The sequence below is a fragment of the Saccostrea cucullata genome, unplaced genomic scaffold, assembly GCF_032062105.1.
Source record: "Saccostrea cucullata isolate Sc308-1 unplaced genomic scaffold, CSIRO_AGI_Scuc_v1 ctg349, whole genome shotgun sequence".
NCBI classification, from domain to species: domain Eukaryota; kingdom Metazoa; phylum Mollusca; class Bivalvia; order Ostreida; family Ostreidae; genus Saccostrea; species Saccostrea cuccullata.
Genome location: NW_026928102.1, coordinates 62714 through 87500, shown reverse-complemented (window position 1 = coordinate 87500; position 24787 = coordinate 62714). Strand labels below are relative to the sequence as shown.

Below are 24787 nucleotides of genomic sequence, written 5' to 3'. Positions count from 1 at the left end.
GTCTGTCTGTAAACTTTTCACATTTTCGACTTCTTCTCAAGAACCACTGGGCCAATTTTGACCAAACTTGGTACAAAGCATCCTTGGGTGAAGGGGAATTGAAATTGTTAAAATGAAGGGCCAAGTCCCCTTACAAGGGGAGATAATCAAGAAAAGACAAAAATAGGGTGGGGACATTAAAAAATCTTCTTCTCAAGAACCACTGCGCCAATAAGGCTGAAACTTATGTGGAGGCACCCTGGGATAGTGTAGATTCTAAATTGTTCAAATCATGACCCCCGGGGGTTGGGCTGGGCCACAATGGGGAATCAAAGTTTTACATAGAAATATATAGGAAAAATCTTTAAAAATCTTCTTCTCAAGAACCACTGGACCAGAAAAGCTGAAACTGATGTGGAAGCACCCTGGGGTAGTGTAGATTCTAAATTGTTCAAATCATGACCCCAGGGGGTAGGGCGGGGCCACAATTGGGAATCAAAGTTTTACATAGAAATATATAGGAAAAATCTGAGAAAATCTTCTTCTCAAGAACCACTGGGCCAGAAAAGCTGAAACTGATGTGGAAGCATTGTGGGGTAGTGTAGATTCTAAATTGTTCAAATCATGACCCCCGGGGGTTGGGCGGGGCCACAATGGTGAATCAAAGTTTTACATAGAAATATATAGGAAAAATCTTTGAAAATCTTCTTCTCAAGAACCACTGGGCCAATAAGGCTGAAACTGATGTGGAAGCACCCTGGGGTAGTGTAGATTCTAAATTGTTCAAATCATGACCCCAGGGGGTAGGGCGGGGCCACAATTGGGAATCAAAGTTTTACATAGAAATATGTAGGAAAAATCTTTGAAAATCTTCTTCTCAAGAACCACTGGGCCAGAAAAGCTGAAACTGACGTGGAAGCATTGTGGGGTAGTGTAGATTCTAAATTGTTCAAATCATGACCCCCGGGGGTTGGGCGGGGCCACAATGGGGAATCAAAGTTTTACATAGAAATATGTAGGAAAAATCTTTGAAAATCTTCTTCTCAAGAACCACTGGGCCAATAAGGCTGAAACTGATGTGGAAGCACCCTGGGGTAGTGTAGATTCTAAATTGTTCAAATCATGACCCCCGGGGGTAGGGCGGGGCCACAATGGGGCATCAATGTTTTACATAGAAATATAGAGGAAAAATCTTTGAAAATCTTCTTCTCAAGAACAACTGGGCCAGAAAAGCTGAAACTGATGTGGAAGCATCCTGGGGTAGTGTAGATTCTAAATTGTTCAAATAATGACCCCCGAGGGTAGGGCGGGGCCACAATGGGGAATAAAAGTTTTACATAGAAATATATAGGAAAAATCTTTGAAAGTCTTCTTTTCAACAACCACTGGGCCAGAAAAGCTGAAACTCATGTGGAAGCATTGTTGGGTAGTGTAGATTCTAAATTGTTCAAAACATGACCCCCGGGGGTTGGGCGGGGCCACAATGGTGAATCAAAGTTTTACATAGAAATATATAGGAAAAATCTTTGAAAATCTTCTTCTCAAGAACCACTGGGCCAGAAAAGCTGAATCTTATGTGGAAGCACCCTGGGATAGTGTAGATTCTAAATTGTTCAAATCATGACCCCAGAGGGTAGGGTGGGGCCACAATGGGGCATCAATGTTTTACATAGAAATATATAGGAAAAATCTTTGAAAATCTTCTTCTCAAGAACCACTGGGCCAGAAAAGCTGAAACTGATGTGGATGCACCCTGGGGTAGTAAATCATGACCCCAGGGGGTAGGGCAGGGCCACAATATGTATTACAAGGGGGAAATCTGGTAAAGAACAATATGACAAAAGATTCTCAGGTGAGCGATGTGGCCCATGGGCCTCTTGTTTTTATATTCATTTTCGAATTTTCTCTAGAATAAAGATAATTTTTTTAAATCACAGATATACTTTCCATGTCTGATCAAAAGGTTTGCTTTATTCATTGCTTATCAGTGTGTGAACATTGTAGGCAATGTCTTGGAATGTATTTTCAAGTGAAGTAGCCAAAATCTCTTTGCAAATGGCTACCAGAAGTGATATTTGAATACTAAACTACGAAAAAATGAGGACAGAACTTTTTTTTTTCCGGATTGGTCTCTGCAATGCCAACTTTTTATTTTATCAAAAATACAATAAAATTAGCAATGCATGCGGCTACCTAAAACGGATGTGCCCGGGCCTGAGAACCAGAATTTTAGTTTTATATAGCCTAATTAGAAATGATTTTTTTATATACCTTTTTGTTTTATTAAGGAATACAGTAAAACTTTTTTAGTACGAACAGGGAAATTGCGGATTCACATATATAACAAAGTTATCTTGGATCCACAGCTATATAAATTTAACAAGGTCCAAATATGGATAACACGAATTACAGATATAGCAAAGTAATTTCATAGGTCCCAGTGACTTCATTATAAACGAGTTTTACGGTAACTCATAATAAGGGAGAATATCAAGTAGTATTGTTTTTTCTTAAACTTATATAATAATTGTGTCTTTCTAAATGGTGGTATTGTTAGTCGGAAAACTTGCTAAATGGTAGCTCCTTTTGACAGGTGAGAGAAGTAGGCCTGCTGTACCATTATTGTCATGAGGTACCCTACCTGGAGTTCTTCTTAAGACAGAGCATGAGGGACAGAGCCCATGTTTTCCAGAGTTACGCAGACCAACTGAACCTGTGTAAAAACTTCTACGACGTTCAGGAAAAGCAGTTTTCTTATCCCGACAGAAACTGCTGTGTGTCGCTTGTAGGTGCCGACAACAACCTACACAATTCCAAGAAAATCTGTGATTTCTGTCGATACATGGAGAAGAAATTGACTCCCGCTTCACCCCAGTCTTGTAACCTGGGGCCATCTTTGTTGTTTGCAGAGGAAGCAGTGTTTGGGAGCCACATTCAGGCTCCATTCTGTTTAGACGCTTTAGAAAATTATAATACCAATGAGTACAGGACGTTGTGTTGCAGAGAATGCAAAATAGATATTTCTTATAAATCTTGTGCTTCCATTTCTTCAAGAAGGAGCAATGACAATTTTGTTCGCCAAAGTAGCTCCTCGCTGAAGAAAAATATATGTGGGAAATTGACGCTTCAAAAAACTCAGAATCTATTAAAACCAAGTCAGTTTATTCGAGACTTTGAGGCCAGTTTTATCCCCGTGAACTTTACGGGTTCTGCTTGCAGGACAAACAGAACCATTAGTCTATTTTTCCTAGATACTTCATTAAATACAGCTTTACTAAAGAGACTTAATGTTCTCAGATCTGTTAATATACAGAAGCCTTTTGTGATAATTATAGATAAAAAGGTAAACAAATTTTAAGTTTTCAAATTTTTTGGCTTTGCTGGATGGTTATGATTTTATGTAAGAAATATAAAACTGTGTTTGGAGATGTTGTAATGTGTAATTCTCTCACTTTCAGAATGAAGCAAATTATATTCTCAGGGAGTCTTTCTCTAGAAAAAACCTAGGTAAGAGTATTTTTATTTTATTAAGCAATTGAATTAATAAAAGATTTATTTTGTTTGAATTTGTTTATAGTTTTAAAGGTTACATGAATTAGTTTTACTCATGGTTTAACTTTACTCCCTCCAAAAATACCCTATAACTAATATATATCACTTTAAATTTACTCAACCTATACGAAGGCAATGCTGTTTGTAAACCTACTGTTTGTTTTACTTTTTTGCAGCAAATTTTATACAGAATTATACAGAAAGTGCATTAGAGCGCCACCTGCGTTCAGAAAGTCCCAAGCAGCGCTGTGATACGAGGTCACATGACGCTATCTGTGTACAGGAAGTTACTTCCCAGACATTCCATTCTGTCATCATGCAGAAAGAAAAAGTAAGCCATTCAGACTTACCCAGGATGTAAAAATAGAATATGATAAAGTACAGTAAAGTAATGGGGGGGATTCATTTGAAGTACCAGTATTATGGATGACTTGTCATGATCATTATTTTGTCTTTCTATTTCTGGTCTCTGACAAGTTTTACTTTTGATCAGTTGAGGAACTATACTTGTCAACAAGTTTCTTTTGATAGTGAGGTTTTTTCTGATTTGATTTTTTTTTAATATCAGTACAATAATGATCATTAATTTTCTCAATACTTAGGGAAAAAACCTGAATTATAAAGTCAAACCTTAGTGTTTTATGGTGATTGGATCTTAAAATTTAATTTCTGATTCCATTACAGGATGTAGTATTACTTATCACAGCTAAGTGGTGTGGATTTTGTATCAGTTTTTCACACATTTACCTCCAGTTAGCAAAATATTTCTCCTCAGCCAAAGATCTCCTGTTTGCAAGGTATGTCAAGATCATTGTAAATTGAACATTTTAATGCTTTTATTTTAAAAATGCTTTAACCTTGAGAATTTTTTATTTTAATAAATGATTCATAAAATTATATCATAAATTTAAAGCCAGACTGATCAACAACATTTTAATTTCCTGGTTGAAATTCTATTTTTAAGCTTTTACGTATTACAGAATCGATGCAGATAAGAACGATCTCAGGTGGGAGTTTACCTTGGATTCGTATCCCACAATTCTCTTCTTCCCTGCACACAGGTAAGTTATCTAACATGCCTGTTCCAGATTTAGTGATTTATTGCTCTCTGGGTCTCAGGTCAGAAAAATAATAATTGTTAAGGAAGCTCTGAACACTACTCACTGAAGAGTTCTAATTTTATTGAATTTATTTATTTTGAGTGATCTGGCCTTTGATGAAAAATGCCATAAAACTGAAATATTCATTGATTGACACAATTTAAACAGTTTTAAGTATTCTTTACAATAAAGTACACAAAGCTCGAATAATTAAAAACATTTTCATGTAATCTGTTTTCATAAATAGTTAAACCTTGTCATCTTGAACTCGGTGAGAAAAACAAAAACAAAAACAAGGATTTGAGATATTGAGAGTAAATTAGTTAATGAATAAGCAGCAAGTATTTCCAAATTGCTTCTACATATCTATGTTATTTATAGAAATATCAGTGTTCAAAATACAAAAGTTTAACGCTCATAAACACTTCACGATATTTGAATATTTTTTTTTGAAGAAATCAGATGGATACCCTAAGTAGAAAAATAAACTAATGCCTTGTTCACACAGAGATTTTAATTCGAATTAAATGTATTAAGTTACTGCAAATAAAAAAAATTTGAACAGTGTTCACATGGAGAATTTTATTTTCAATCAGTTAATTTGAATTAATTTACTGCGCATTAAATTACTTTGCATTAGCTCTGTGTGACTGCTAAGCATTCAAATTAAATTTTGACACATGTGTAAGGCCCAATTTAAGTCACAGGCCACATGTCGGTTGTTAGATTTAGGTATCTATGTACCAGAATTTGTGGGAGCAGTGTAGATGCCACCACATTGTCTGAAAATTGAGGGGTAATAAATTTAGAAAGTAGGTCTTTTCAATACCAATCACAATGTATACATGCCAAAAACATGCAAGGAAAGTGCCTTTTCTTTTCTGATGTGTAACACTTTTATTTTTATTTTGATATTATCAGGAGTAAATGTAGTCAGTAATAGTTTAATGGCAATAAGACATGCAACATTGAACGTTAACTGTTGTGAATGTTAAAAAGAAGGATTTTTATCAAAGATTGGCTGCATGGTTTGCTCCTTTGTATTATTTTGGAGCCCGAATGCAATCTAGGTCATTGATTGGTGATTAAGATATTAGCGTGTCATATATCTTAAGCAGTCGTAGAAGAAGAAACTGTTTCAAGGAGTCATTAGTAGTGGCACAGAGATCTTTTTTGAGACAACTTGACTAACCCTGATTGAAACCATGCTGTCATGTTTATCATTAAAACAGATTTGAGATTGTCCATTCATGTGCCACAAGAGATTGTGTTAACAAATTAAAAGCTCTTCCTGTTTTTATGCCCTGTGCCCCATGAGATCAAACTAAAAGTTGGCCCTATATTTTTGAACCATGTTTCTCTGTTTTACAACTGTATTTGGCACCATAACTTTCAAACTGCCTAAATGTTGATGCAATAATGTTTAAAACAAGGTTTAAAATGAGGGCATAAAATGTACTAAACAAAATTGCTTTCACCTTTTCAAACTGCATAAAAAGTACAGAAACAAAAACTATACAAATGCTTTTAATATTGAATTAATACCAGAGTATAGACCTGTAATTTCTATATAGTTTTATAAAATTAAGTCACACAAATGTGTAGATATTTCAGCATAACTGTAAAGCCCATTAAGTCGAACCTTGATATATTGAACTCCATGTGCCCAAGAAAAAAAATTTAAGAGATAACCAAGGATTCATGGAATTTATGAATTTAAAATACTGTAGATTCCAAAATATTTCCATTTCTAATTTTTTACTCTGTGATAACTCTTTGAAAGTTAGGGGTAGTTTATTTCTTGATAATTCTGCCGGAATGTAAATTAGGCAGGTCGATAGGTCGGGAGCTAAGGAGGCCTAATATGCATGCAATTCTCGTGCGCATCTGTCTCTGTGTCTGATGCTAAGGAGGCCTAATACGCATGTAAATCTCGTGCGGCTGCTTTAAATTTGTGTTTGCCGTCAGTAGGCGAGGACTATTGAAATTGGCATGGAAGTCCTCGTGTAATTTAAACCTATTAGTCTACATTTTTAAAGTTTAAATCTACAATTTTATTTCACAAAGAAATGGAAATATAAGAAATCACTGTCTAGTTAGGAGGGTATGTCAGGGACATCAACATAGTGGGAAACATGGGATAATTTAAGCATAACGGGCTTCGCCCATTATGCAAATTATCCCATGTTTCCCACTATTGTTGATGCCCTGACATACCCTCCTAACTAGACAGTGATTCCTTAAATATACATGTGGAATTAATTATCGTGTAATTTTGCCAGAAGCACCAAACGCGAAATCAAAATACTCGCCTTTATTTTATGGTGCTGAAATGTATGTGAAAACTCTTGTCCAACCGTCCAATCGCGAATTCTTATTCTTGATTTGCTGTTAAAGAGCGCATTCGCGATAAAAAGTACTCTCGAAAAATAAGGAATCTACAGTACATAGAGATAAATATGGAACGCCGACACTGCCTTATAGCAGAACACAACAACTGCGCTGCGTCAACCTTCCATTACATTTTATTATACTTTCATGTTAAATACTAAAATCTGATTGGTTTAGACGCAGTTAACAATCCGTTCGATTACCCTGAGCCTTAGCAACACACGTGACAACGGGTAACACAACGGTAATGCCACATGCGTGGAAATTATGCGCGTACGGTTCACCGTAGAATTCTCAAAACGTCAGTTGCGCGTTTGAAAGAACCGGAATTAACTTGACTTCAATAAAAGCTTGAAAACAACAAACGACAGACGATACATGCTTGCGAGTGTAGGAAACATGCTTGCGAGCCAGAAATAACGAAACTTTATATGATAAATGACTCTAATTAGAGTATCAAACTAACAATAAGGAGATTAGTGAACCGGTGAGTGTGAAATCTTTCTATACATGAACGTAAAGACGATCGACGTTTTTTTTGTGCTGACGTCCTAAATCAATAAGACATTCAGTATAATAAAATAAATGGTGTCTGTTTTGGAGGGTAACATTTGAAATTGACACCCCTCGGAAAACCATTGTCAACCTCCGCTGACGCGTCGGTTGACAATGGTTTTCCTTGGGGTGTCAATTTCAAATGTTACCCTCCAAAACAGGCACCATTTATATAATGTCAACTCTTTATGACATTTACTCACACAACTATTACATTGTGTCAACCTTCTATTACGTTATGTCAACTCTACATGATATTAACTCATACTACTATAGCATTGTGTGAACTTTACATTATGTCAACTCTTTATGACATTTAGTCACACTACTATTGCATTGTGTGAACTTTCCTTTACATAACGTCAACTCCATATGACAGTTACTCACACTACTATTACATTGTGTCAACCTTCGGTTTCATTATGTCAACTCTTCATGACATTTACTCCCACTATTATTTCTTTGTTTCAACCTTTCATTACATTATGTCAACTCTTTATGACATTTACTCACACTACTATTGCGTTGTGTCAACCTTACATTATATTATGTCAACTCTTTATGACATTAACCCATACTACTACTGCATTGTGTCAACCTTCCATTATATTGTGTCAATTCTTTATGATATTATCCCACACTACTATTGCATCGTGTAAACCTTCCTTTTCATTATGTCAACACTTTATGACATTTACACATTCTTGCATTTCGTTATGTTTACTGTTCATGACATTTAATTAAAAAACAATTACATTGTGTCAACCTAACATTACATTATGTCAATTCTTTATGATATTAACTCACACTAAGTACATTCACTATTACGTTATGCGAACACGGGTATCCTCGGCCTTTATATGAGCATAACGTATTTTCCGCGTTCCGCAAGCACTAAATTGGCGGGAGAGAAAACTGTCGTAGAAGAAATCTCAGCGATTTGGGAATGGCATCTTTAAATAAAAATTTTAAGCGACAAAGGATTGACAATCTTTAAACGTGCAAAGCCTGAACACTGCGACTGTGAATTAAAGTCACGTCGAAATTCAATGGCGTTTACTTTAATCTGATAATTAAATAAATCAAATATTATGAGTCGTGCAGCAATTTTTTTTTTCTTTTTATTTTGAATTGTTTGTTTGTTTGTTGTTGTTGTTTTTTTTTTTTTTTTTTTTTTTTTTTGGCTAAAAGTCTTAACTTCTGATCTTACTAAGAACATTGTAATAAGTTTTTTTTTATCAGTCTTGAACTTTCCTTTTGTTTTAAAGTGTAAACACATCGTATAACACACGTGCACTGGTGGGTTGGGGGGAGGGGGAAATCCCGCCCTACTTAGTGACCAAAATCTACATGTACATAAAATTAATAAATTTATTGGTTTTACTTTGTAGGACATTGCATTAGTTTCACATTAAGTTTAGCTGAATTAAGTTGAAAACTTTTTTATAAAACTATAAAGCCTGAGATCTTCTCCGCGTTCCCCCTTGGTCTCCAACCATAAACCGTCCCCCTTCAGGCTTGGACATTTTTTTTTTTGTTCAAGATTCTCATATCCGTTACTGATATGTGTCCATGCATGCTTACTAAGGCATATTCAATTGATTTAGATGAGGGATTGGTAGATTTTTGTAAAAGAACTCTGGCCCTGGAATGGTTGCAAAAATTACTAATTCCAGTGACGTATCGTCTTTTTCGAAAGGAGGGGGGGGGGGTCAGCCAGAAAAAAATGTTCGCCCCCAAAAAAAAACTTGAGAAGCCAAAAAAAAAATTGTCCAATCCAAGCCCAAAAATCCTATTTCGGGGAGGGGGTCCAACTTCGATCAGTCCTAATTTTTAGCTCTACTGGTCAGAGACCAGAAGAGCTTATGCGATAGTAATGCGTCCGGCGTCCGTCCGTCTGTCCGTCTGTCTGTCTGTCTGTCTGTCTGTAAACAATTTTTCAAAATGCTACTCCTCCTACAGTTTTGATCTGATTTAAATATAACTTGGCATATAAGTAGACTACACTAAGATACATAATTCTGTGTATCGGTTTTTGATTTCGACGAACGGTGTTGGCGTTGTTACTAAAAATAGAAATTTCTATGAAATTCTTTCAAAATGCTACTCCTCCTACAGTTTTGATCTGATTTCAATATAACCTGGCACACAAGTAGACTACACTAAGATACATAATTCTGTGTATCGGTTTTTGATTTCGACGAACGGTGTTGGCGTTGTTACTAAAAATAGAAATTTCTGTGAAATTCTTTCAAAATGCTGCTCCTCCTACAGTTTTGGTATGATTTCAATATAACTTGGCACACAAGTAGACTACACTAAGATACATAATTCTGTGTATCGGTTTTTGATTTCGACGAACGGTGTTGGCGTTGTTACTAAAAATAGAAATTTCTGTGAAATTCTTTCAAAATGCTACTCCTCCTAAAGTTGTGGTCTGATTTCAATATAACTTGGCACACAAGTAGACTACACTAAGATACATAATTCTGTGTATCGGTTTTTGATTTCGACGAACGGTGTTGGCGTTGTTACTAAAAATAGAAATTTCTGTGAAATTCTTTCAAAATGTTACTCCTCCTACAGTTTTGGTCTGATTTCAATAAACTTGGCACACAAGTAGACTACACTAAGAAACATAATTCTGTATATTGGTTTTTGATTTCGACGAACGGTGTTGGCGTTGTTACTAAAAATAGAAATTTCTATGAAATTCTTTCAAAATGCTACTGCTCCTACAGTTTTGGTCTGATTTCAATATAACTTGGCACACAAGTAGACTACACTAAGATACATAATTCTGTTTATCAGTTTTTGATTTCGATGAACGGTGTTGCCGTGGTTACTAAAAATAGAAATTTGGTTACTAAAAATAGAAATTTCTATGAAATTCTTTCAAAATGCTAATACTCCTACAGTTTTGGTCTAATTTCAATATAACTTGGCACTCAAGTAGACTACACTAAGATACATAATTCTGTATATCGGTTTTTGATTTCGACGAACGGTGTTGGCGTTGTTACTAAAAATAGAAATTTCTGTGAAATTCTTTCAAAATGTTACTCCTCCTACAGTTTGGTCTGATTTCAATATAACTTGGCACACAAGTAGACTACACTAAGATACATAATTCTGTGTATCGGTTTTTGATTTCGACGAACGGTGTTGGCGTTGTTACTAAAAATAGAAATTTCTATGAAATTCTTTCAAAATGCTACTCCTCGTACAGTTTTGGTCTGATTTCAATATAACTTGACATATATGTAGACTAACTAAGATACATAATTCTGTGTATCGGTTTTTGATTTCGACGAACGGTGTTGGCGTTGTTACTAAAAATAGACATTTCTGTAAAATTCTTTCAAAATGCTACTCCTCCTACAGTTTTGGTATGATTTCAATATAACTTGGCACACAGGTATACTACACTAAGATACATAATTCTGTGTATCGGTTTTTGATTTCGACGAACGGTGTTGGCGTTGTTACTAAAAATGGAAATTTCTATGAAATTCTTTCAAAATGCTACTCCTCCTACAGTTTTGATCTGATTTAAATATAACTTGGCACACAAGTAGACTACACTAAGATACATAATTCTGTGTATCGGTTTTTGATTTCGACGAACGGTGTTGGCGTTGTTACTAAAAATAGACATTTATGTGAAATTCTTTCAAAATGCTACTCCTCCTACAGTTTTGGTATGATTTCAATATAACTTGGCACACAGGTATACTACACTAAGATACATAATTCTGTGTATCGGTTTTTGATTTCGACGAACGGTGTTGGCGTTGTTACTAAAAATAGAAATTTCTATGAAATTCTTTCAAAATGCTACTCCTCCTACAGTTTTGGTCTGATTTCAATATAACTTGACATATATGTAGACTGCACGAAGATACATAATTCTGTTTATCGGTTTTTGATTTTGACGAACGGTGTGGGCGTTGTTACTAAAAATAGAAATTTCTGTGAAATTCTTTCAAAATGCTACTCCTCCTACAGTTTTGGTCTGATTTCAATATAACTTGGCACACAAGTAGACTACACTAAGGTACATAATTCTTTTTATCGGTTTTTGACTTCAATGAACATTATTACCTTGCTTAATAAAGATAGCAATTTCTGTTACTCTCAAAATGCTACTTCAAATACAGTTTTAGTCTGATTATAATATAATGTGGCATGCAAGTAGACTACACTAAGAACATAAAGAGACTTATTCAAGGATCATTATTCTCTTTTTCGCTAGTGTAAAATTTCAATTCCCAACTTCTTAAGTACTTTCCTTTGCTATAAGTACAAACCAGTAGAGCTTCAGTCTCGACAGAGACTTCTGGTTTGTCAGATATACTACATTACCCTCGGTGGACTATACTTCAACAAAAAGTGGGGATGGGGGCTGTACTTTAAATGAACATTACATTTTCTATTGTAAAGTTATGTCTGGGGAAAGAGGGGGGGGGGGGGCTGATATTTTGTGCATGTAATTCTTCCTAATCAATCAGGACCCCCCCCCCCCCCCCCCCCCCCCTTACCAGTCATAAAACACGGTCGTCAACATTCATTTTATACCAGATATACAGCTTTGAGATAATGTAAATGTATTTTTACATCAGGTAATGCACTTTTGAAATCAACATGATAAAGAGTTAACGCAATATAAAGATATTTTAAGATCACATAAGAAAGAGTTGACATAACGTAATTATATATCCACATCACGGAATTGAGTTTTGACATAATGTGATAAAGTGTTGATATAACATAAAGATATGTTCACATAATGTCATACACTTTTTACACCAGGTAATAAAGCACTGACATAAAGGTAAGATGTGTTCACCTCACATCATGATGCTCTCGCCGTAAAATAAAGATAAACCCATATCATGTAATAATGCTTTGATATAATAGAAATATACACTCTCAAAAAGGAATGGGCTTTTGACTTCATGTAATGATAAGTTTAATTATAAAACACAATTCACTTGACGTAATGCAATTTTGACCTCACATATTAAAGAAATGAAATGATGTAAAGAAACATTCATTTCACGTAATAAAGTTTTAACACAATGTAAACATATTATCACTTCACATAATGAATTTTCGACTTCAAGTTATGAAGTGCTGACATAATGAAAGGATGTATTTACTTCATGTAATGCAGCTTTGACATGATGTAAAGATATTTTTACATAATCTCATAAAAAATTGACATAACGTAAAGATATGTTCACATCACATAATGATAAATTGACATAATAAATGCATAGTTGTATGCTATAAGGCAGTGTTGGCGTTCCATAGATAAAGCTGTTTAGTTATCCAACTCAATGAAAGATATTCATGATATCTGAGACTGAATTTCAGCTTTTTACTGTTCACTATAACACACTAAGAAGAAAATCAGATAAATCTTCCAATATGTGTGGATTCATTATAATAACACATAATAGAGAAGGAATATCCAATGCTGCACTTCCTTGTAGATTGTTTTGTTTAAGAAGTGCCAACTGTGTGTAATTGTGGGTCACATTGTCATCAAAGATATTTTATGACTTGGATACTTATACACATGATAGACTGTTACTATAGTGTCAGATGACAGTTATAGATGAATATAATGGTCAGAGAGTGATGGAGGTCTAAACTTGTGTCAAACTGCATTAGCAAGACACTCCTTCATTGGCATTATTTATAAGATAAAGACCATAATCCTAATAAGGAATGGTGGATAAACACTTTGGCCTGACAGGATATGGCTATTAAGGAGAGTGCTCTGGGAGACATCTGGTGGCAAATTTTGGCAAAATGGCCGAGGGAGGACTTGGGGAATAGACAGGGAATCAGAAATATTGATCACACATCAGGAAGAGCAATTGTACGATTTATGAATGGGGAAACGAGGGGTTATGTTTACTTGGGGAGAGACAAAACTGCCATGCTTCATGTTTAAAACTCAGGAGCAATTGCGTAATGGCAGTATCATCATGTAAACCATCCCTGATGTATTATTCGGTACACTTGTTTAGGAAAATTTGTACTGTTGGATTCATGCAGCAGTTGACCGAGTTTTGATAAATTCTGTTAAGGAAGTGAAGATGTTCACAACAGGTTTTTCTTTTCATTCATATGCTACACAAATTTGGTTTTCCTCTTAAATTACCTGAACCAAAACCTAGCTCTGATGATTTTATGCTATCTTTCTTTAAGATGATATATAGACTTGAAATATCAGCCATATCTCGGTAGTCAGACTTAAAATATCAGTCATATATCAAAATCTGACTTGAAATATAGCCATATCTCAACAATCTGACATCAAATATCACCCATACCAAACCATTCTCACAATTTGCTCATGAGCAGCTCACGTGAGGACTAACCAGATTTCCTCACCTTAGTTGCTCACGTGAGTCTCATGTGCAATTTAACATGCAAATTAGGTGAAATGCTCACGTGAGCAGGGTTCTGCATATTAGCATTTTTTGCTCACTTGAGGAATCATTTTGCTCACCTAGAATATTGCTCACATGAGTCTCATGAGGCTCATGAGACTCATGTGCAACAATTGCTCACTTGGAACAAGCAACAATAGAAAATTCAGATTACAAACATTATATACTCCCCGTCAATGAAAACGCAACACCCTAATTTTAGTTGAAAATTATGTACAGGATATAACTATATACCAAAAAAAGTTCAGACATCTTTAACTTTGCCAAATCAGTTTTTTTACGGGTGAATGATTTTCATTACATTACCGGAAGTTGATTTTTAGCCCTCTTAACAGAAATCAAATATTAGCAATTTTGATAAAATTTTTGACAATATTTTGGTTTTTAAGGTTTTATACCTGTTTATCATAAGTATTCTACTAAAATGCCGGGAAAAAAAATTCTTTCTTTTCCAGATGTGATTTCCTGTATTTCCTCAAAATTACCAAAAAGCACGCATTTCATTGCTAATGCTGGAAATTCTCAAAATAAAGAAAAAGGAGAAGTACAGATGCAAATATACGCTACATAACGACATTTTAGGCTCATGTGTTTCAAAAGCATGAATGACAGTTCATTGACCGGAAGTTTAAGGGTTACTACACTGCGCCAAGTTAGAGAAAATTCGACCTCAGTATCTGAACAACAGACAATTAAAAATGCTCAAGAATATTTATTTTGCTCAGATAAAGACATTGATAATCCTTATGCAAGGTTGAAATCGGACTGCGTACACTGTATGTTGTATATGGCGGACTAGCATGTTTTGATTATATAGTCGGAAGGGGGGTGTTTTATTTAATTGTTATCTGTTAAGAGGGCTAAAAAATAAACTTTCGGTAATGGAATGAAAAACATTCAACAATTAAATAACTGATTTGGCAAAGTAAAAGATGTCCTAAGTTGTTTTGGTACATAATTATATCCCGTATATAATTTTTCACCCTAAAAATAGAGTGTTGCGTTTTCATTGACGGGGAGTATATAATTATGTAATTTTAAAATGTGATTCATCAATTACATTTTAAATACTCTTGAGCAACATGTACATGTAAATAGATGCATGCATAATTATGTTCAGTGAACTTAATTTTTTAAACTTAAAATGAAATAAAAATTAAAATTAAATTATCATAATTATGTACAGTACACATCAATCAAGGTCTTATTATGCAATAGTTCCATTTCCAGTAGATTAACAAAGAACATCCAATGTAAATGTCCAGTCAACATTTTTGACTGCACTAGTACTAGATGGATTAAAGTTGTCTTGGAGGCTAAGTAGATGTTTCTGCATGCCTTTGCTGAATTTATGAGTGGCAGTCATTCTTTGGTTTAAAATAATAATCCAGTGGTCATAAGAATCATAATCAATTCATCCTGTTCCATTCTTTTTCCTTTAAATGAGTGCCAACATCAGAACTCCATCATGTATGCAAGCTCAGCTAGGGTTCGTGATTAATCTGCAGATCCTTTGATTCCAACTTTTATCTGCAAAAAATTTGAAGTTATAATAAGTTAGTATATTTTCAAGGTTCCGTTGGTCATGAAAAGCCAGTCAATAGAAAAATCATATGCATCAACATTTAATTAGCAACTTATTGTAATTCATTACCACACTGGTCGAGGCTGTCAATTGTACACTCTGACCTAATCTGTTCTTACCATATTAAAATTAAACTGTATAATTCCTGATAACATTCTGCATTAAATATATCAAACTTAAATACACTGATAATTAACATATAAACATATCATTTTTTTAATTAGTAATATCTGAAATGAGAGGGGGGATAATAAATTTCAAAGCACTTACCCTATTCTCAGATCTGCATATCTTTGAAATTTTCCTTCATTGTGGCTGCACCATGGTAATCTCTAATTGATCTTTAATCATTTCCTCATCCCATGGTACATTTGTAACTTTTAAAGGTTGGCATCTAGTTCAATGTGTTGATGACATGTATTTCCAAAAGCATATTTCAGTTCTTGACACTGTATTAATCCATATACTTTCAATGTCCCCCACAAACATTTTGTATTGAAATTTTGAACTGGTCTGAGAAGGCGCACAAATCCTAACTGGCTCTCCTCATTGGATACTGCCCCACCTTAAGTAACAGTGGGGGACACAACAGGTTGTTTAAGTAGAGGAAAGCATTTTCAAATTGATGGGAATATGAAGATTAGAAGCTCAAGAAATTAAGATATTCCTGCCTGGTCCCCAATCATTTGTGATGCTATCATCAGGAAGTGTTAACACTTAACACATGGTCAATTTGTAATAAAGGCTTGGGAAAGCTTGGACCACATAGAGTGTCAAAGTATTGTATTTCCTCACGTGAGCCTCACATGAGGAATTGAGACTTGTAATTCTTTGGTTTTGGTTCTACTTGTAATACTGAATTTTGACTATGTCCAATTTCCTCACCTCTTGCTCACGTGAGAAAACTGAACTTAGAAAAATCACTACCAATGCTATATATTAAATTAGGCTGTTCTTAGGTGAGCAAATTGAATAGACTTTTGCTCATGAGCATTGAGGTGAGCATAATTTTGCACATGTGCATTTTGGTTAGTATTTTCCTCCCTAACAAAGACTAACAATCTGCACATGAGCAAAATCCAATTCTACCTAATTTGCATACAATTCTTACTTGATTCTCATGTGAGTCTCATGAGCTGCTCATGAGCATTTGTTAGAATGTTTGGTACGGGCAGCCAATGTATCTCAACAATCTTTTTTGAAATACCAGCCATATCTCAAAATCTGACTTGAAATGTCAGTAATATCTCAATAGTATGACTTGAAATATCAAACATATCTCAACAATCTGATGTAAAAAGAAAAACCAACCACATCTCTATAAACTGACTTGAAATACTTGTACATGTGTATCCATATCTCAACAATCAGATTTGAAATACCAACCATATCTCAACAATCTGACTTGAAATATAGCCATATCTCAATATATGTAATATGACTTGAAATACCAACCATATCTCAATAATCTGATTTGAAATACCAACCATTATATCTCAATAATCTGATTTGAAATATATCCCATATCTCAAAATTCTTACTTGAAATATCAGCCATATCTCAATAATCTGAGGGCTAATATTCATCAGACTATTCATGCTTAAGTTCTGGTTTATTTTATAACATTACCAAGTTTTCAAATATGCATGTAAGTAGATTAATGACCTTTTAATCTTTCTGTTTGTTAAGCTTAATTAAAATTAAACATGCATGTAAATATGAAATTTCATTCAAATATGAAAAAAAAACTTACAAGTAGGCTGCAGAACAATACTATAGTTCATAGTTCTTTGCTGTTGTATTGCACTTTATAGTTTTTTTTGATATAACACAAAAATTGTTTGAAAATTTTCTTGCAAATTCAGAATAAATTTTCCTTCATTTTATGATCACAAACATATTAAAAAAACTGTGAGAATTAGATTAGACATTTCAGTGTCTATATATCTAAAAATATCAATGTTATTTCAGTATAAGAAAAGACTGATCTAAGATTATGAATATAGTTGCCATGGGAAACTTCAAATTGTGCAGCCTTGTCAAAAATGGTGGTGTTAAATTTTGTGTTGCCACATTGCCTCTGTCTCTTGGGGCCTTATGAATGCTAAAGCAGAATATTAAGAGGGCTCCCTAGCAGAAATGAGAAATGGCTTTCTAGTAAAGCATGATTAAAGAGGGCAATAGCTAGAAAATTTTCTGGCAGTGAAAATAATGTGTATGCATTCTCACCAGCTTGATATTGGAGACACATTTAGAGACTGGAGGAGGGGAAATTAATAAAATTATTGTTTTTCTTCTTTCCAAATATCTCGAAAATGATGATATGAAAGAAAGTATATTAACTGTGACAAGGGTCACAGGGTCACAAATGGTTTGCTCATTTTCTTCACTTTGCAAAATGGACAGTTATATATGTAATCTGCATTAGTACTGATATGAGAATAGTTGTTCTTATTAATTATACATCTTTGAGACAATGGAGGAATTAGTTAATTCTATGGCATAGTTTTGATGAAAAATTGTCATGTATAGATGTGTTTTCCTCTGTGACTCTTGCTCCACAATGCTGGTTTGTGCCGATCTCATCTTCATTTTTGACAAGTCAATTACTATACACATGACAGACTAGAATTTGCCTTGTGTCTTAAGCCTACAGATCTATTCCATCGTCTCTAGCTTCATCACTTCTCATATAATTGGATTTTTGAGTTATTAAAAATTGTATTCAAAGTGATAAACCCATTATCTGTGGAAGTAGATATTTCTCAATTTGATATTTTTCTTGTTTAGATATATTTATCGATGAGAGAGCTTAGAGAATTAAATAATCTAAATTGTGGAGAAAATTATGTTTCTGTGCAAATGAAGTTGCTTTCTATAGTTGCGCCTTAATTTGGAAGGAGATGTGTCAGTCAGCGCAGTGTTTTTTGATGCGGCGATTTTTAGACCAATAATTGACTGATATACAAATTTAAATGAAACTTGGCACAGTATTGCTAATTCCTTTATACATGCATAATTCATGTTTACTGATAGTAGAATATGAAGTATTGTACATTCTCAGAGGAATTTTGTTGGGTATACTTGTATTGTGTTGTTGTAGTCTATAAATATTGTTTACTTCACCAGAGCAAATTGGGATGAGCAATAAGACTTGATTGGCAATCAGTTAATGTTTAAATCCTCTGATATCACAAAGCAAATTCACCAGTGTGGTGCCAGCCAATGGAGGAATGGTCTTTTAAATTACCACTGAAATTTAATTTCAATTCATTTCAATTCCCAGAAGAAGATTGCTTAGAATTAGTCTTGTCATTCCAAGCTGCATCTAGATTGGGAATGACTGAAAATTGTCAAGAGATATATCTGCAACTGCTTGGAGCCCCATGTTTGTCACAACTGCTAGTTGTCATCTGCACTTTTACTATCCCATTCTCCCAACAGAATGGCAGATTATAATATTCCTTGATTTTATCTTGCATTGAGCAAAGATGCACCATCATACCCCCCAATTGCTTGATAGCGAAGGTCCCTTTTAAATGAAAATGCTTGATGGCTATGTTTTTCCCCAAGAAAATTACATAGAGGCATAAAAGTCTGGTGATATTTGGAAGTAATTGGTATTTGAGGTGCTTTATTAATGCTGCCTATAGCATTCAGATCACATTAATGATTTGGTGTAGGGGGAGTCGGCTATGGTTTGGTCTCAATTGCTTTCTGCGGCCAAGTCTCTTTTAACTGCAGATATTTCATACTCAGGAAAAGTCCATCATCCTGTGTAAAAATAACCTCTTCCTGCAAATATTTCATTTTCATAGAAACTCCATTATCTTCTTCTAAAGATGAAGTAGAACTAGACAATTTTAACACAGTATTTCTCCTAGTTTACATTTTAGGAGGTCACTTAAAATGTTTACTATGTGCTAATATATGAAGAAAGCAATGTATCGCTATTGCATTAAATCAGTTGTTCTTGAAAGGTTTCATTTTAGTCCAAGAAATGATGCTATGTATGATCTTGTTCTTACTCTCTGAGCAGTCAATCTCTTAGTCTGTACTGTTCCTTTAAGCCAGAAAAGTCATTCAAATATTTGACCTATTTAAAGTAAAAATTCCGTTTAATGCTATCCAATGAAAGGTCAATCAGGAATACACATGAGACTCTCCTTTCGCAAGAGACGTCATTAAGGGGAGCCAGAAGACACAGTTATACATCAGCAAACAGCATATCTCTCAGTCATGTTCTACCAGCATCCATTTCCCCGCAGAACAATTAAATTTGGGTTAGCAAAGATTGGACCATAATCTGTTCAGGATTTATCCTTTATCTGGGGATAAGTATGATAGATGTTTCATAAAGGGATAAGTTTTTATGAGGTCATGTCACAGAACATCGCTTGAATTCGATATGTGGACTGTAGACAATGTTGTAAGATGTTTATTTCAGATATTTTATGAAGGCAACATTGTAACTGATATGAATAGATTTATGATGACAACTTGTTTTGCTGAGTATTTTTATCTTTTGTATCCTATAAGCAGCATTAAACATGATATCATTTTCAGCAAGCTTTTCATGTCTATGTAGATTTCTGAAAAGGGTTACCATACTAATACATTAATTTCTATTTTATATTACCCGGTAACTGAAAAAATAGTTGGACTGATAACGACATCACAACGTATCCTCTTTATTTCAATCTGTTAACAACCTATTTTATGGATTTTCAATCATTTGGGGAAAAATATAAACAAGGGCACTGCAAAATGGAGCATCAATCCCTCAAAAAAAGATGCATCATTGACCATGCATTCATCTCGTCGCAAATTACATGTATGTCACGTCTGTTTCACACAGGACAAACTAACACACTCACAAACTTGCAGACACACAAAAGTGCATGTGTTACTTATACCCTCCAACTCCATTGAAAGGTGATATAAATTACATGTACAGTGTATTGACAATAAGAGTCAAAAGTGTCTTAGAGTAGAAGATGACCTTTCCTTACTACCATGCAGCCAATACATGTATGTGTGGTACAGACATGTACTATAAAATTCTGCTTTGACTTCCAGCTCCTGTAATATGTTTTTGTGATTTTGTTACAGACATGCTACTTTGTTTGTTATAAATTTCTGCAGAAAAAATGAAATGTAAATTTTTTCTGCAATAGCCAGTCCTTTTATTGTTTATATTTATATCTGTTTAAATAATATTTAAAGTAGGATTAAAAAGATTAATTATTGTATTAATGATGAGAACTGTTTCATTGATGGAACAGCCACTGATCAAGAAATCTGTACAGGCAACATGCCGAATGTAGTTCATGCAGTGTTTACACATGCTTTTTGATGATTTTGTTAACATTTCTTTTTCTCTTGCAGGAAGGAGGACAGTGTGATATTTCCATCCAGTGTCTCTAAGACATTTCCCAACCTGATCAAGTTCATTTTATCTCATGCCACCAGTGAAGTCAAAACAGACACAGTGGTGGACCTCTGCAGCAGAAAATGTGTCAATCACAACAGGAGGCGGGTTGTACTTGTCATGACGCACCTCAGAGCGAGGTACCGCAATATCAAAAGGAGGTTCAACCACCTGCTCCAGAGGAGAGCCCAGGGGAGGGGGGTGACAGAGGGGGCCCTGAGGTCTCTGTGGGTGAGGTACAGGGCGGTACAGAGGAAGGTCTGGAAAGCTAGTCTTCTTCAGAAACTGTTGTTTTCTCACACACATGAGAAGCTGTCTCAGTCAGTGCTGAAGAAACATTTTGTAGACATTCTGAAAGACAGGGACTTGAAGCAAGATCCACGAGTAAAACATGATGAGTTATGATTGTAATGTTCTTATAGGTATATGGTTTTTGTCAGTTGATTATCTGGTATCTTTTAATTTCTACAAATACATCCACAATTTGCAAGATTTTTTTAAAATGCTATTGATTTTGAATGTATTTACAAACTGTCAGTAGGCCTAGGATAAGAAAAACTAAATCCATATTTTTTAGTAGGTCAATTCAAACACAAGAAAAAAAATTTTGTTCACAACTCGCAATAAAGTGTGTGCACTGTAGCCATATTTTCCTTTCATTAAGAAAGAGCAGACATTGCTCATGGTGTAAAGGAAGGTTGGATTTTAGCAAATAAACTATTACAATCTTTGTTAATTTAAAAATATTTTATCTATTTTTTTTATGTGAGTATGTTTTGATATACCTGTATGTGTTTATGAATTAATTTTGTTCATTTTGTGTAAATGCTGTTGACTTTGAATATTGTACAACATACTGTAAGTGCTTGTAATATATGTACCTATGTATTCAAAACAAAAGTGTCATTTGCAGTGTGGCACTGATATTTATAGACCATAGTTTTCCAAATCCATATATTGCCAACAAATTCTCTTTTTTGCACACATTGGTGATATTGGGGGAACTAATGTAATGCCGCCTGCATCACATGAGAAACTTGGAATAGGTTTCTTAAATCAAAAACAATGGGCAACACATTTTGTAAGTATTATTCTACCAATCAGGTTTCAGCATCTGAATTTTTGCCAAAAAAATCTCCCAAAAATAATTTTTGGACCTGAGGTTAATTTTCAAGTTTTTTGAGGAGGTTCGTTTTTCAAGTAACACAATGTATTGGTGAAAAATGGATGATACATGTTCATTTACCTATATTCACACTTCAGACTTGGTTTGGATGCTGAATCTTACATTCTACAGGTGTTGAAACAGAAAAAAAAATATTAGCAAGTCAATTCCCAAGTAACTGAATATCTTACTCAGATCAAACTTACACAAATGTGCATTAAAGAATTCACACAATCATTCATTGTGGGACTTTGCCATACTTAAAGACAACATCTTTCAATTGGTTAGTTATAAATTTTAATTTTGTACAACTTCTTTCTTTATTTTGATATTGAAGGAATTTGGTTTTCAATCAAAATTTAGAATACTTATTTTAAAGAAACAAGTTTATTTACAAAGTAGTTGTCTGTAATATTAGCCATATTTTTATATTTTCATTTTCAATTGAACTATTTATTTTTCATGCCAAATTTCCCTCTAAAGCCATAAAATTTGCAACGAATTTAATTTTTGTGAGTACTATATGACATGGACACACTAAATTAATGAAAATAAGTCAATATAAGTGACCTTGCATCATTTCATGTACTGTGGTCATTTAGTCCATACACTGAGGTCACAAAAGTATCTATCTCTAGATAGCACAGTAGGCATATCTCAAATTTTCATATTTTTTTCTTCTTTGAAGTGTTATATAGAGTTCTGTTTTCCTGTTGAAACCAATTTTTCCTCTGACTATAAAGTCATACCCCCTCCCCCTATGAATGTGTAAAGTTCAATTCAGTTTTGTTTTCTTACTTTTATTTTTTTTTAAATTTATCTTGACTAAAAATGAAATTAAAGAAAAATTGCCAATATATATCCAAATCATCAGAATATTGCTTCCCAAGCTTCTGTATTTACTGCCAAATAATTAGTTGTTAATCAAACATGTATAAAGCCAAACAAATATGTTGTTGAGTTTTTCTGTTATGTATATAAACATGTAGCCTGTTTGATGTCTTGAATATCGTACTATGTTATTCCCATGATTTATGTATACCCATTGGTGTTATTATAAGTTCTTGTGATGCTTATATAAGTTCAGGTTGCACTATTGCAAGTAAGATTTGTTATTATGAAAGTCGTTATCAAGTATTGGTTTGTCATCAAATCATAATTATTGTAAAAGAATATTTGGTTGAAAAAGAAAAAATAAAGTTATGGCAGTGTTACAATGCAATTCTGAAAAATTAAGTATTAGAACTGTATCAGTGAATCTTCCTTATCAATTGTAACAATCAAATCATCTCTACAAATTCTTTGTAAACTTTGGGTTTTTCTGATTTCTTCATAATTTAGAAATTGATAAAGAAATTACCAGATATACATATATGATGAATGTGCAAACCAGAAATGTATGCAAAATGAATATGTGAAGTAAAATCTTTAAATGGAGAGTATATATTTATTTTGAACGTATATCTGTTAGTAGGCTAGTCATTCTGTTTTATTACTTTCTGATTAAATTAATAATGGGTAATAATTATTTTTGTTAGATCATCTATTTGCTTTAAAAGATGTTCATTTTGCTTTTGATTTACTGTAGATTTTTAGTGCAATATTATAATCCATTAATTAACATATTTGATCAAACAAGACCCCTTTCATTTCATATTACATTCTTAGATATTAAATGTACATGTATAATTAATATGTTTGATTTTATTTATAATAATGCAGTAGATATTTCACAATTTATTTTAAAAATGATAATCACTTGAAGATGATTGTTTTGAAAAAAAATGTAACATGGTAATATTTTTCTGTTATAAGATATATATTATTTATGATTTTTTTTAGTTTCATTAACACAAAGTAGAAAAGGTGATGGGTTTCAACCCAATATAAAATTAATTTTATTGAGCTAAAAAAATTGGTAAGACCTGCAATGAACTCTTGAATTTATTTAAATCAAGTTAATTGATGCATTTGAATGAAATGTTAATAAATATTGAATCTAAAGTTTGTGTTATTCTTTAATTACAAGCTGTATTAGTTCAACCAGCATTTAATATCAACTAAACCAAGAAAGGCGTACACAATTTTTCTTCAGTTTTTAGAGATGTATAACTAAAAAAGTTTTTCAAAGTTTAATGAATTCTTTTGTGTCAAGGGAATAAAACAATGATAAAGTGATTTTATCGGTAAATGTCTTGATTTTGATCATTAAAAATATTTTATAGATTACTCTTAGTGTAAACAATTGACTTTGATCTTGAATGCAGCACTGCCTCCATTGAGGCCCATTTTATTTAATTTTGCAGTTCATTAACTAGCTAATGAGAAAACAACAAAGTGATGACAAATGCATTAAAACAGAACTGCAGAAAATAAAACAAAATGCATCTTCTGACTGTCATAGATTACACAAATCACGGATTTGTTGAATTAGCTATTGAAAAACAAGACGCTGGCAAGCTTTTATAATTTGATTTTTAATTATTGATTGCCTCTGATGTCCATACATAACGTGATAAGGGAACCATTAAAGAGCATTAAACTGATTTTCTTGTCATTTGT

At 33.7% G+C, this 24787-nt stretch overlaps 1 protein-coding gene across 1 annotated transcript in view; it reads left to right on the top strand.

The window, feature by feature from the left end:
- Window positions 1-24229, top strand: part of LOC134276421 (thioredoxin domain-containing protein 11-like) — a 36725-nt gene extending 12496 nt beyond the window's left edge. Inside the window, exons 9-14 of the mRNA XM_062758675.1 lie at window positions 2573-3322; window positions 3438-3486; window positions 3708-3862; window positions 4216-4328; window positions 4512-4592; window positions 21018-24229. Coding sequence (XP_062614659.1) covers window positions 2573-3322; window positions 3438-3486; window positions 3708-3862; window positions 4216-4328; window positions 4512-4592; window positions 21018-21465 — 1596 coding nt within the window. The 3' untranslated portion in view covers window positions 21466-24229. The remainder of the gene's footprint in view (window positions 1-2572; window positions 3323-3437; window positions 3487-3707; window positions 3863-4215; window positions 4329-4511; window positions 4593-21017) is intronic.
- Window positions 24230-24787: the final 558 nt, after the last annotated feature.